The 13,834-nt window shown below is 43.8% G+C and overlaps 2 protein-coding genes across 7 annotated transcripts in view; both read right to left on the bottom strand.

Moving 5' to 3' along the window:
• Positions 1–425: 425 nt before the first annotated feature.
• Positions 426–3,350, bottom strand: HOXB8 (homeobox B8; the record flags this gene model as incomplete). 2 transcript variants are annotated; one of them, XM_082194640.1, is made up of 3 exons in its annotated part: positions 426–473; positions 1,578–1,977; positions 2,924–3,350. In XM_082194640.1, the coding sequence occupies 2 exons, from the start codon at positions 3,348–3,350 to the stop codon at positions 1,673–1,675; spliced, it is 732 nt and encodes a 243-aa protein (XP_082050766.1). In that variant the 3' UTR covers positions 426–473; positions 1,578–1,672. The 2 variants fall into 2 exon arrangements, with proteins under 2 accessions (XP_082050766.1, XP_082050765.1); XM_082194639.1 differs by having other exon boundaries at positions 1,578–1,980.
• Positions 3,351–3,850: 500 nt separating this feature from the next.
• Positions 3,851–13,834, bottom strand: part of HOXB9 (homeobox B9) — a 50,317-nt gene continuing 40,333 nt past the window's right edge. For 4 of the 5 annotated variants that reach the window (XM_082194635.1, XM_082194633.1, XM_082194636.1 and 1 more), the window contains one exon: positions 12,925–13,408. In XM_082194635.1, coding sequence (XP_082050761.1) covers positions 13,173–13,408 — 236 coding nt within the window. In that variant the 3' untranslated portion in view covers positions 12,925–13,172. Of the gene's footprint in view, positions 3,947–12,924; positions 13,409–13,834 lie in introns of those variants that run through there. The other variant, XM_082194637.1, reaches the window with a different exon arrangement.

Consider the following 13,834-nt stretch of genomic DNA (forward strand, 5'->3'; position numbering starts at 1 on the left):
AGACCCAGAGAGGGGGAGAATCGCCACCATAGGAACAAGGGAGCTGGGATCCAGCGGTGACAGAATACAATCACACACACACACACACAAACACAAACACACACTTAGAAGTTTCCTGGCACAGAGAGCCTCCATCAAACCTCCCCATCATCACAGGGCATGAAATACATGCTTGCAGTACTTTTCAAAAGGACAACCCAGTCTCCCCTTCGCTTTTCCCCTTGCTCCGCTTCAGGTGCAATGTTCTTCAGAAGCCACGAGTTCTTTCGGTGTCTCTCCAAAGGCTTTCTTGGGTGACAGTAGGAATGGCTGGGTCGGTTTTGGGGGGTTTTACTGGTTTTTTTTTTTTTTTTTACTTTCTCTCCAAGACGTCCCAGAGGAAATTTTAAGGCAGGGTGAAGAAAAGAACAATGTCACGGGGGAAATTGTGGCTTGTAAACTTTATTGTAACTCCTTTCTTCCGCCGCTTCCAGCTTCGACAATAGAACAAAGTGAAGAGAGAACAACAAAATATAGCATTAGTTTCCCCGCCCTCCCCATAAAGTAATTCACGGATACAGTATACATTCTCTTTTTTTTTCCACAGTAAACCTAAGGGGGAAGAAAGAAACCCAAAAAAAACCCAGGGAGAGGGGAAATACTTTTTTTTTTTTACAACTTCTTCCACTGTGTGCATGCTAACTAAAAGGAAAAGGGGAGGGGGGGACCTCTCTATTTAATTTTTATTTAATTTTTTCTCCTTTTTTTTAAAGATACACTTAAAAAGACAAACGCAGAAACAAAGCCAAAAACGGGACCCCAAAATAGGAAGGGAGGAAATGAACCACAGGAAAAAAAGAGACGACTACAGCATAAATAGGCAGTTTCATGTTGTCGGGTGTGTGTTTTCAGAGCTACCTCCTGAAGAGTTTAACCACAACAAGAGAGGAGAGAGAGAGGGAGGGAGGAGGGAGGAGGAGGGAGGGAGGGAGAAGAGATGAGAGATGTTGATTTAAAAGTGCACTATGTATCATTTTCACATAATTTCTCTATATATTTATATTTATATATATATAATATGAGTGGGCAGGACGGAGCGAAAGAGAGGGGAAAGTTTTAAAAAAAAACAGAAAGGCAGAGAAGAAAGTAAGTCTTCCCAAAGTGCAGTATATCATTTGTACATCGTTTCCACAGCACTGAGAAGTGTGTGCCTCCTAATGAGGGAGCGAAGGAAGGATGGGGAGGCGGGCAGAGAGAGAGAGGGAGGGAGGGAGAGAGACGGGGGTGAAGGGAAGGGAATCCTTTTCACAGTCATGGTTAACAGAAGCTATTGCATTACACTATTACTAATTCTTAACTGGCAAGAAAACGCAAAAAAGAGCAACAAGGCTAAAAAGACTCCAAGAATCTGTCTTCTTTTTCTTTTTTCTTTTTTTAAATATAGATATAGTTCATTGTGGGTATCAAAGGACAACCAGGAGAAGAGGACGCTCACAGCTATATTGTTTTACAGCAATAAAAGGGGAGTTTTTCCCCCCCTCCTTCCCTAAGCAGTGTTGAGATTCCCCCCACCCCAGCCCACCCCGACCACCTCTCACATTAACTGGCATTAATGGAAGGACGAAAGGTTGGGGCTTTTTCTTTATTTCTTTCTCTTTTTTTCCTGGGGCTTGCCTGTCCACTCTTCCAGCTCCTACTTCTTGTCCCCCGTCTGTGCTTCTCCGGCCTCCTCCGCGTCCTGCGCCCGTTCCATTTTCTGTTTCTCCAGCTCCTCCTGTTCGCATTTGCTGCTGGGGAACTTATCCTTGTTGTTCTCCTTTTTCCACTTCATCCTCCTGTTCTGAAACCAGATCTTCACCTGCCTCTCGGTTAGTCCCAGAGCGTGCGACACCTCGATCCTCCGCTTTCGGGTCAGGTAAGGATTAAAAAGGAATTCCTTCTCCAGCTCCAGGGTCTGGTAGCGGCTGTACGTCTGCCTGCCTCTCCTCCGTCCGGCGGCTGCTGGGGTGTTGCGAGAGGGAGTTGGGAGGGGGAGAGAGACACAGAGAGAGAAGGAGAGAGGGAGAGGAAAAAGGGAGGTTGAGAGAAGACACATAAAACTGCTTTGGGGGCAGAGAGCGCAGGAGAGAGGAGGGATGCATACACACACACACTCACACAAAGGCAGGGAGGAACTGCCCTTCTCTAACGTTGCAAGGGGGAGGGTGATTATCCGGGGAAGGGTGGAGGGAGACATCGAGGACCACAAATGCGCTCTAGCCGGCCCCCCCTGCAATACCAGCCTGCTTTCTTGAAAGGAAATATTGCTCCCAACACTCCCCCTCTCTCCCCCTAACCGGGTCATTTTCTGGCGAACACCACCCACCCACCCGCGCGCCCCCGAGCAGCATCTTAGTTTACTTGCAAGAACCCTCTTTTGCCAGTTCCTTTATACAGAGGGGGTTGTGTGTGTGTGTGTGTGTGTGTGTGTGTGTGTGTAAATGCCACCACCGTCTCCTACTCCCCACCAGCTCTCCAGAGGGTTAAAAGATAACAACTAAGGGCCCGGGAGGGAGGGAGGAAAGGAAGGAGGGAGGAGGTGAAGGAGAGACACAAAAAGGGGGTCTCGGAGGTTGTAAAAGTACCATAAACTTTAGGGAAGGCTTCTCACACACTGAAATAAAGAGGGGGGGGAGAGAAGTCCAGTTCTCCCCATTCAGGAGAAAAAGGCTCCCCTTTCAGGGTAATTAAGCGATAAAGCAATTGAGAGGTGCAAAAGTTTACGCTCATAAAACAGTAAAAAGTAACCGAGGGCTGGGGGCGAGGGGAGGGGAGTTGGAGAGGGAGGAAGATCGTGGAAGAAGAGGTGGGCAAAAAAGGAGGGCTAACTAGTTTTATGGGTTCAGAAAATGCCGCGGCCGTGGCTGGGCGGCGGCGGCGGGCCCTTTCTAGGATGCCTCCTCACCTTGCGGTCTCATCCACGGGAAGAGCTGCGTGGGAGACGGGCTCTGCTCCGAGTTGTCCGCCTCTTCTCCCAGGCCGGCGGAGGCGAGCTTGCAGTCGGGATACTGCACCAGGTCGGACTCCTGGGCGCTGAAGATGCTTTGTCTCTGCAACGGGTCATAGCCGTAGAAGTTGCTGGGGTCCCCGTGGCACGCTACGGCGCAGGGATTCTGTTGGTAAGGGGAGCTGGAGAGAGACGATGCTCCGTGGTAGAATTCCTGGATCTGGGTGGGGTGCTGGAAGGTGCCCCCGGTGCTCGGCCCGTACACCACCGTCGGTCTCCCTCCGAGCTCCTGGGCGAAGCCACAGTCGTAGAAGTTGGGGCGCAAGGAGTCCCCGGTTTTGTACTTGGAGAAGAGGGAGTTGACGAAATAGGAGCTCATTGTCATATAAATAGCTTGTTTTAAATAGGTAAAGAGGCAGGTAACAAGGTGAGGGTCTATCAAAAAGCCACAGGATATTTAGCCACGGAATCAGATGGAAGCGATGAGCTGCTAACCCACGAGTCTTTGTGGTTTCCAGGGATACATACAGATATACATAGATTAAAAGAAAGGAGGAAGGGGGGAAAAATCCCGAGGATTGAATCAAAACTCTTTGCCACAGTACATGGTATCGGATTCCCCTTTTTTATTGTTGTTGCTGTTGTTGTTGTTGCTGTTGTTGTGATTGTTATTATTATTATTATTATTCCTTTCTCTCTTTCTCTCTCTCGCTCTGTCTTTCTCTCTCGCTCTTCTCCTTTTTCTTCTTTCCCCCCTCCTTCTTCTTCAGCCCCCCCTAAAAAAAAAAAAATCGGTACTTAAAAAGAGTTCTCGCTTTACATTTCCAAGGAGAGGTGCCAGTTCATAAACAGTTTTCCGTGATTTACTTCGGAGCAAATGAGTTTGTTCATATTTCCCAGTGTCTTTTCTGGATCATTTGCATCTATTACGGAACCGTCATCCTATTGGTTTCCACGTACTCCACACGGACTCTGAACAGCCTGCGAGCAGAAAGGAGAGTGAGACAGAGGAGGAAAGAGAGAGAGAGAGAGAGAGCGAGGGGGAGAGAGAGAGAGAGAGGGCGCGCAAGAGAGAGCGAGAGAGCGAGGGGGGTGGGGTGGGGTAAATATAGAGATTAAATATGCTAAACTATCTACGTTAATGAGATATCTCTCGCCTCACGACAAATCATCTACCTAAGCCCACCCAAAAGATTGATATTTGGGGAGGGTTGGAAAATTAAAGAGAGGCTTCGCTCCCATCGTTAATTTCCATTTTTTTAAATTTTTTTTATTTTTATTTTAACGAGGCAGTTTTAGCCTTTGGAAAATGTCAGGGTTGCTTTGGAAAACTGTAAAAAGAGGCCGGATTTAATTGCTACCCGTTTTTTTCTAAAAGCCTCCTATAAATGTAATTGGTATTTTAATACCAAGTTATCAAATCGTACGGCGTCCTGTAGCCTCAACATATTTTAAAACAAACGAGGTAGTCAGATTTAACATTTTAATGATCAATTTCCTTATTATTGATAAAGGTTTAACTATCAGCACGAAAAGAAAGAAATGGCCCATTTGTTTAAAAAAAAAAACTCCCCCCAGAAAAAGAGGGGGCCGTAAACTGTTTAACAAACTATAAAGCGCAATAAAATAAAATAAAAAACAAAAACAAAACAACAACTAAATAAATAAATAAAAACGCGCACACCCGGAGATGTTCTTGCTGGTTATATCGCACTACATAAAAAGCTGTTAAAGGGTTTTTACGAGTTCTTTCCCCTACTGCTATAAAAACCCCGGCTTCGATTGGCGCCTAAACTCCATTATCGCAAGATGTTGGGGTGTCAATACTGAATTAAAATGATTATAGTTTTTCATATATAACATTGACTTTTCGGCTCTCTCTACTATTCTCCCCCCCCCTCTACCCTCCTGTTCTCCCTCCTCCTCCCTCCCTCCCTCCCTCCCTTTCCTTCCACATAGGAGAAGATGCGATGTTGCGTCTCTTATCACCTCCAAAACGCCACATTTATGGGCATTCATAATAGCCCATTCTCAGCACCGTCGCCCCACCTCCCACCCCCAGAAAACTTAGAACACCAGGTGCTTTTAACACTGGGTGTGCGTTGAGAGGTGTGTGGGGTGAGGTTGGAAAGGGGGTGGAATATGGGGGGGGTAGTGTATTTCTGTTTTATACTGACGTTTGTTAAAGTTGCTTTCAGCTTTTAACATGCTAACTCGACAATTTCTCTCGATATAAGCACACAGGGGGTAAATTCTAGGAACCCTTTAACGTAGTCAGCAACTATTATGAAGACGTTTCCTCAGATCATAAGACATCGGAGCTTCCTCTTGGACCCCCACCTCTGATAAACCTCTGTCCTAGCCATCGCCGCCTCTCCAAATACAGTAGAAGCATCCCCATAAGCTTCCTCTTCTCCCCCCTCCCGCCACCCCACGTGAAGTTCATTTCTACAACACATTTAAGCTGAGATACCCCAATTCTTGGGGTATTCGAACCTATCTCCTCTTGCCCTGGGTCCATCTAAATTCTTCCTCCCGCCCACTACCCACGCCATCATCCCAGCAGCCCTATATTGCTTACTCCTCAAAGGCGAAAACAGACGCATCTCAGCCCCCCAGAACACCCCCAATAAAGATTCCCGAAACCTAATAGAATCCCTTTAAACTTTAAAGGTTTGATGTTGAAAACAATATTTAAAGCTGTACCATTCGAAAAAGGTAACTCCGACTATGGTCCTGTATCTAAATTGAGGGAGAAAGAAAGAAAGAAAGGGCATTTAAAGCTTATCCAGCCTTATTTGTTTTAAAGTAAAATCTATTTTGCTTTATTTCGTAAAAGAGGAATTTGATCCAAACCTACAATCCCACGCAACTGGAGCGTTAACTGCTTAAGATGCCTTAAATGCAAGCTTTTCTTTATCTCTCGTTCTCTCTTTTTTAAAGGGTTTTTTATATTCTCTTTTACTACCCACTAAGCATAACAAATGAGTTTTTAAAGAAAGTTTGATTATAACAACCCATAAATTCACGAAGTGATAGAACAAAATAAGAGCGGGATCTTCCTCCCTTTCCACTATTGTGAACGATTTAATGTTTGAGTTCCTAGGCAAGCCTACTCAGAAGTCAGCACCACTGAGTGCAATGGGGTTTACTCTCAGGTAAGCGCGTGCGGGATCCCATAGCACAGTCCTGTGCATGTTTGCTCAAGAGTAAACACCACTGTGTCCAATGGGGATTATTCCCTAGTGAGTGGAGATGGCTGCCCAAAAGTTTCAAACGTGTCTCTAAGAAGATTTCGGAAAGAGCGGTGTGATTTCTCCCATCACCATTGCCTGAAGATTAGTGTGTCTGTATAAATTTGCAAACAGTAGGATTTGCTGGCATCTTAACAAAAAAACTAGCCTCCTTCGTGATAGACAAGTGCGGCATCCTCGTGTATGACTAAGTAACCTGTAAATGCATAACTACCAACATGTGAAAAGTCTATTAGCGTTCTCTCTCTCTCTCTGTGTGTGTGTGTGTGTGCGCGCACACATAGATACGCATACGCGTATCAAGACGAGAGAGGGATTGGCGAGCGGAGTGCTAAATTGTCTTGGAAGTTAACGCTTTTACCAAGCGCAGTAGAGTTTAGTGCAGGATGTCCAACAAAGCGCCGCCAATGGATCTTGAAGCAGTCGCTTGCATTATATCACCGGCATACTGTACGAGGGACCTCTGATGAAAGGAAAATGTTTTTATTATGGTGGGGGAGAAAACCACAAGAGAAAGTGGGAACATAATTTACAAATACCCAGCGGAGGGAAGATTTATTAGCAAAGCTTCCCCCAAAATACATCACTTCGTAAACTGTAACTTCTCATTACTTTATAGCTCCATGAGTTGTTGCTGTTTGTTTGTTTTTAAAAGAGGCTTCCTATTAATTTGCACAAAACTACTTATGGCTAAAGGATTGCAGCTTTTATACAGCGAGGATTTGCTGGAATTCGCCTTTGGGGTGGAATGGGTGATTTGCAAGGGAGGGGTGGCATTTCATTTTCTTGTTCTCCCCACCACCTTTTGGATTTGTACGGTTGTAAAATTAGGCTCTGAGCCCTTTAACAAAACTGTGTATCGAATGTCAACAATCTGCTGTATTCTTCTTCAAAATCCGTCTACAAAAGCTGTAAACTTTCGTTAGAAAGCCTTTATTAAAATGGTTGTGTTCCTAATATTCCGTTTCCTGGTCATGTTATTTCTGTCTAACAAATGAAGTGTTTTATATCCAATAATGCCCCCTTGCATTTTCATCTGAGGCTTTTGGGGAGTGGGGGCAGCGAAACAGATATGAAAGTATTTTGGGGGTTTTTAAGCGAATAATTTTATGGTGTTTGTGCTCTTAGACCAAGAAAATATTTACAAAGGGTTACGTGAAAGGGTAAATTCATCTCTGTTTTCGGTTCATTTTAATCACACACCTCTTCTTATTTATATATTTACAAACACACACATACATAGGAATATGTGTGGTCAGGGTTCACAAAATGTCTGGGTGAGCGCATTAAGAAAACAAGTGATTGAATAATCCTATAAGGTTTTGGGGGAGACTTGCGATTGCCTGAATTGTCTTCGTCATATAATGTACTACAGAGGTTCCCATCAAAGTATAATGGGGTCCTTGTGGAATGAATGGACATTTCCTGCCCTCTCCCAAAATTTGTGATCCATCTGCTTTCTTTCTTGCAAAATACATTTTTTGTTTTGTTTTGGAAACTGTAATATAAGCACCATAACCTTTTAACGGTCCTAAAACAGTGGAGGAGCAAAACAACACCCTCTAAGGTTATATTTCTCTGCTCTTAAACGTTTCTTGCTTCCTTGACCACACACTCACATAGCCTCTTCAGGGCAGGATCCGGTCACCCAGCGCACACATACGGCGTGAAATGGACATGAATGGGAGCTGTGCTGGAGCTGTTCCGTAGTTTACCAGTTCCTCTTCATTGCAAAGGGGCTTGCGCAGGAGAACTTCCTGCTGCATTCGTGCTGCAAGTTTTTTTTAAAATCTTTGTGGATGTCTCTCTTCCAATGGACTGAACATATAAGAACCTTCTCGAGAAGAAACCTGAAAATCGCCATAATTAACCCTATATTTTATACTGGAGGATTTATTCACAAAGGTTTTGAGCAGCAATTCCGTTTATTGTTCCTAATGAAATCAAGGTGTTGCGGACTCGAGAGGGAAAGAAATCCAATAAGCCGCTGGCTCGGTGATTTCTAAAAGTGGAGTAACAGCGCCATCTAACGATCATTCCAAGTAAGGCGTTTTTAGAAACGTACAAGCCAATAATAAGGGAAGGTGGGAGATGAAGATTTGGTGCGCGCGCGCGCTTTTATGGATCTCTTTTTTCTTTTTCTGTCTCTCCCCCTTTGTGTGCCTTTTAAAGTCTTGTTGCACACGATAAATCATTTCTAAAATCATAAGATCCTGTGTATATTTGTGATTACGAAGAATAACTCCACCCTACCCAGCTCTACCTCAAGCTTCCCAGCCGGTCGTTTTCAGAGCAATAAAAGACAGGGGCTGGGATCTCGCTTTTAGAAAGGAAAAAAAATCCACCATTGTTTCAAAACCCGAGACTAAACAATTGAAGTATTCTGCTCTGGATGGGGGAAAGCTCGGGTTGTAAATAGATTAAAAATAGGGGAGAAAGGCTTTCTAAACCCAGACGTCTCGCCAGAACTTTGGGGTGTGTGTGTATATATATATATGGTGGTGTGTGTTTGTTGTGAGTTTACGATCCAGGATGCTGGCAGCTTGGAAGTGATAAGAAGCGCCACACAAAGGGCGAAGCGATCCAGAACGCTGGATTTTCACAGAATTCACAAGAGGGGGATAAATTATGTAGACTTTTCTTTCTTTCTTTCTTTCTTTCTTTCTTTCTTTCTTTCTTTCTTTCTTTCTTTCTCTCTTTCTTTCTTTCTTTCTTTCTTTCTTTCTTTCTTTCTTTCTTTCTCTCTCCCTAAAAACATTATTTTTATTATTATTAAAAAAGTGCCCCCAATTTCTGGGTAAACAAGGCACAAATGTCTGTCTACTTCTTCCACCCCCTCACCTCCTCTCTCTCTCAAGACATTCTAGTAATTTAGGAGCTTCTGAAAGTTTTCTACTCTTGTTTGCTTTACAGTTGCTTAGTTCCTTAACCTTCAGAAATTTATACCCTATAAAGTTTTATGGCGGTCATATTCTTTTATTGCAGCCCTACCGCGCAGACTTTTCTTCTCTCGCTCTCTCTTTTATGACAAGCCCCGCTCCCACTTCTATTCCACTTAGATCCAGCGATCATTTCCCCCTTCTCTTTCCAGAGCTTGAAAATATATATATTTTTTAAAAAAATATTTTTTCCAAAAATAAAATAAGAAATCATCACCATGATCAAAACAGAGCGTTTATTTTTATTTTTGACATCAGCCAACTTTACATTTCAAGGTTTGTGTTATAAGAAAATCGTGGTTGGTTTGTTTCTGGCCTCATTATTTAGATTTTTTTTGGTCGTGGGTAATTGAAAAACACTATTAAGAACAGCACATGGATATCCCTTTCCCAGTTGGTAATGGTTCTAATTGAAATATGTAGGACAAGTCACTTTGGGGAAGGATCATTACATGAAAGCTTATTGGCCGTGCGAATGAGTTGTAAGGCAAGATATGTTTATCAGAGCTGCATTATATTTCTTTTTTTCTTTTCTATTTCTTTTCAACTCCAATGTAAGTTGGGGGATCCTGGATCTACTTCTTCCCAGTCCTGAAAAAGAACCTTCGCCTCACCCTCATTGGATTGCATGTAGAAGCCTCTCAAATTGTAATGTGTAAACATAATATTAACTCACTCACATACTTCCCCCCCTTTCCCTCATTCACCCAGCCATCCATCCATTCATTCATCCGTCCGTCCATTCTTTTTCTTGGCTTTAAAAAAGTAATAATAACGACTCTTTTCGCCACAAATGGAAAGACGGAGAACCGCTTTATTTCTGTTTTGCTGAATGGGTTTATAGATGCAACCGATTTCACACGGGAAGAAAACAAAAACGCGCCGAAATTGAATCATTATCAGCTTTTCTTAGTGACGTAAAAAAAAGGGGAGCCACTGACCAAACGAAAACAAAACAATAAAAAACTATCTTTATAACACACCCTTACTAGCCAGTAAAGAAAACAAACGAACGAACACAGTTGCAAATATTCTGAAGTTCTAGAAGAAGCAGTATAACACAATGAGCTATAGGTAGGGGGGGGTCTCCCTTCCCTAAAATCGGTTTTTATTTTGAGGCATTAAACAGCTGTGGAAAATACATTTTGAACCGGTGGAACAGAAGAAACAAAAGAAGGCTTTTCCAAACATTTTCTCTCACTCTTAAGAACAGAGTTTCCTATAACGAAATCAACTAGTTTTATTTCTTTATTTTAAATTTAATTCTGTTTATTAATCCATGCTTTTATACTTTAGCAAAAATGCGGTTTTAAAAAACTTCTCTTGTCTTCACTAATAAGGTCTAGGAATGAGCCTATGGCTAAAATGAGTGAATATGCTAATACATTTATAGAGAAGGCTTTCTTTACAAAATGTGAATGTTAGCGCTGAAAGGGGGTTCAGGGCGATTTTGAAAGATGCTCTCCGCGTCCTGTAGGGTTTCAGTTTCACTTAGTGCACCAGCGAGTTAAAAAACCGAAACAGACAAAACCGCAGAATTCTACCCAACCCCAGCTGGCTCAAAATACACTCCAATGATGGAAATACAATCTAAAACAAAACAAAACACCTCCGATTTTATACTTAGTAGCAGGGGGGCGGAATTAGGACGCTTCCTTGGAAATTCCATTAGGAACTGGTTTTATAAGACAAGGTGAAGTTTGACTAATTTAAGCCACTGGGACCCTCTAAAGTTTAACCTTTATAAAAAGGAATTCGCTTATAGTTTGCCTCGTCGAATATCACTCCTGCAAGCTCCCCACCCTCCAATAACCTTATACAGGACGGAAAGATTCTAAGAGAAAGTGATAGGAACCCCCCCAAAAAACCCCTCTTATTTTAAAAATGCAGATTTTGTTTTCTTTGACGCTGAACTAAAAACCCTAAAAGGATTCTTTCCTTTCCGCCTCAGGAAAAGCCTGCAAACCAGGCCAGGCCATGTCGAAAGATCAAAATATGCCTATCAAATCTCTAAAGCACAACTGCTTATCAGCAGGCAAAAATGGTATAAAAGTCCTATATAATATTCTATGAAATTAGATTTCTCTGCTGGGACTGTTTTGTCTCGAAACATTCCGAAAGACAGACATTAATTTCTTCTCTCTCTTCCCCACCTAATTTCCCATCCCCTTTGTTTTTCTAGGAAAACTTTTCCACCACATAAAGGTGTCCTTTCTAGAAGTGGTAAATCGGAAGGGGGTGGGGGTTATACGAAGGCTTGAAGGGGGGGGCGTGTTTCTATATGTATATTTTTCGCCAGCTCTGGAACTAACAGGTACAGACCCCATTTTTATATTCCTAAAAGCCACAGAAAACAAGCGGAACGTTCACAAAAGCACAACCACGAACACATTCCCCCCCTCTATGAAAACAAACAAAAGAACGAAAATCCGTACGCGCCGTAAAACCACCTTGTACTAAAGTTACTCACCTACCTACTTCCCCTTCCAAAGTCCTACCAAAGATGGACAGGAGTCGGGTGGGGATAAAACTATTTTAAACACATGGGGAAACAGAACCCCATGTGGGGCGATTTCAAAGGGAGTGGGGTAGGACCCCAGCAGAGATTACAGATACGATCACCCCCTTTTTCCGAGTATGAAATGGGAATTCTTTCTTCGTCCCCTTTTTGTAAACAGTGAGGATGTCTATCTGTGGGGCAGTTCCCACCCCAAATGCCATAGCGACCTTTTTATGCCACTCAAGAGTTCTTTTTCATGTGAACATGAAAGATGGATTTATATATGTCTTCCAGGAGCAATGGGGTATAAGGGAAAACATCCCTTGAAACATTCAAGTATCAAAACTTCTCAGCAGAAGTCTGGATGAAGGAGAAAGAGAGGGTGGATGGGCGAGTGGGGCGAAAGGAAGACCCAGGGACCCCCATCCCACACTTGGCCCTTGAAAGGTTTCACGGAAATTCATTTCCACTGCAAATGATAAAGAATGGAGCACAGGTGGGAACAGCCTTCTCTTCACTTTTGCAAAGCCAGCGTGCGCCCCTTCCCCAAAACTCAACATGGCTCGTCTCCTTAAAAGTTAAAACCAAACTTCGTGGGAAAGGAGAAGCACAACGCGGTTCTCCTGCGCAAGGAAGGGGAGGCCTTGCAAAAGCCCTGCGCCCTGTTTGGCCTCGGGATGGTTCCCTTGCGCCCTTGATTAGGCGGTGGGCTTCATTTATGGAAATGGCATCCCTGTCTCAGTAATAAACCCCTCTCCTGCCCCATTTGAATATATGTGAAGGAAGGGGGTGTGCGGGTTCCCTGCGCAATGGGACTTCTTCCGACCCTCAAGAAATGGAGGCGAAGTCCTCGAAAAGTTGGTGAGTTTAACTGGTTCCTTTCACTTAATATTCCTTACTGGATTCGCTTTTTGCTCCGTGGAGAGCGATGTGGCCATCTCCCCTCCATAGGAAAAGGAATATAAGATGAGAGGCACAATTCCCCCGGTCCCAGGACTCTCCACTGTTGCCGTGGAACTCCTCCGTTCATTGCTAAGCAGTTTGCCCAGAGGGAGCCCAGGTTGGAAGGTGCCTTGTGTTTGGGACAGAGCACTCGTCAGATGTAGATGCTTATTTTAACTGGAGGGACCAGCTGAGGGGCTCTGTAAGGACTATCCAAAAGAACGACTTATGTGCATAGATGGGACCCTCTCCCTATCTCGGTAGAAGGAACACATGCACCCAAAGGGGAAACAAACAAACAAACAAACAAACATGTGCCCCAAATTGGCGTTACCTCGTCAATAATCTTTAACAGTGAGAAAGACTCAACGGGATGAAAACAGGTGCATTCCTATTATGGGCACCCTTTGCATGCAAACCACGGTGGTCTGTTCGGGTCTGGCGTGGTTTCGTTGCTATCTGAAGCACCGCTGGGAAGTCAGTGCCCATAAATATACAGCATATAAGTTTCGAGACGGGGCCAAAATTGGGGGTGAGAAGAGGGAGGGGTGTGGAAAGGGAGAAGGAAAGCATCATTCTTTCCCTTGCTCCTTGTTCATTTTCTTCATCTTCATCCTTCGGTTCTGAAACCAGATTTTGACTTGTCTCTCGCTCAGGTTGAGGAGCCTGGCCACTTCGTGTCTACGGTCCCTGGTGAGGTACATATTGAACAGAAACTCCTTCTCCAGTTCCAAGGTCTGGTACTTGGTGTAGGGGCATCGTTTCTTCCGGGAAGAGCGAGCGTGCAACCAGTTGGCTGCAGGGTTACCTGGAAGAGAAAGACAGCGAGGAGGCCCGTCAGACAAGCGCCACTGGAATCCACAGAGACACACAACCCAAACACACACACCGCTTCCTCAGAAGAAGGGCCTCTTGGTCAACTTTTGAACTGGCAGAAGATGAGCACCCACGTAAAAGAGGGGCACCCCTCAAGTACATTACAGGTTATAAATGAAAGCCACCTTTGAAAAGCAACCAGCGAACAGTTGTAGAAAGAATGCCTACTAATATCTGAACATTTATGTGCAAGGTTGGATATATGTCTGGGGCAGAAACTGATACTAAAAAGGGAAAGTTAACGGAGCCCTTTTCTGACACTGGAAGGTGGTTAGAGACTATAGCAAATGATGCAGCTATTGGTTGAATGGAAAGGAAGGATGAAATATATTTACACACACACACACACAGAGTGTCC

The sequence above is a fragment of the Podarcis vaucheri genome (genome assembly GCF_965113315.1).
Source record: "Podarcis vaucheri genome assembly, chromosome: 13".
Taxonomy (NCBI): domain Eukaryota; kingdom Metazoa; phylum Chordata; class Lepidosauria; order Squamata; family Lacertidae; genus Podarcis; species Podarcis vaucheri.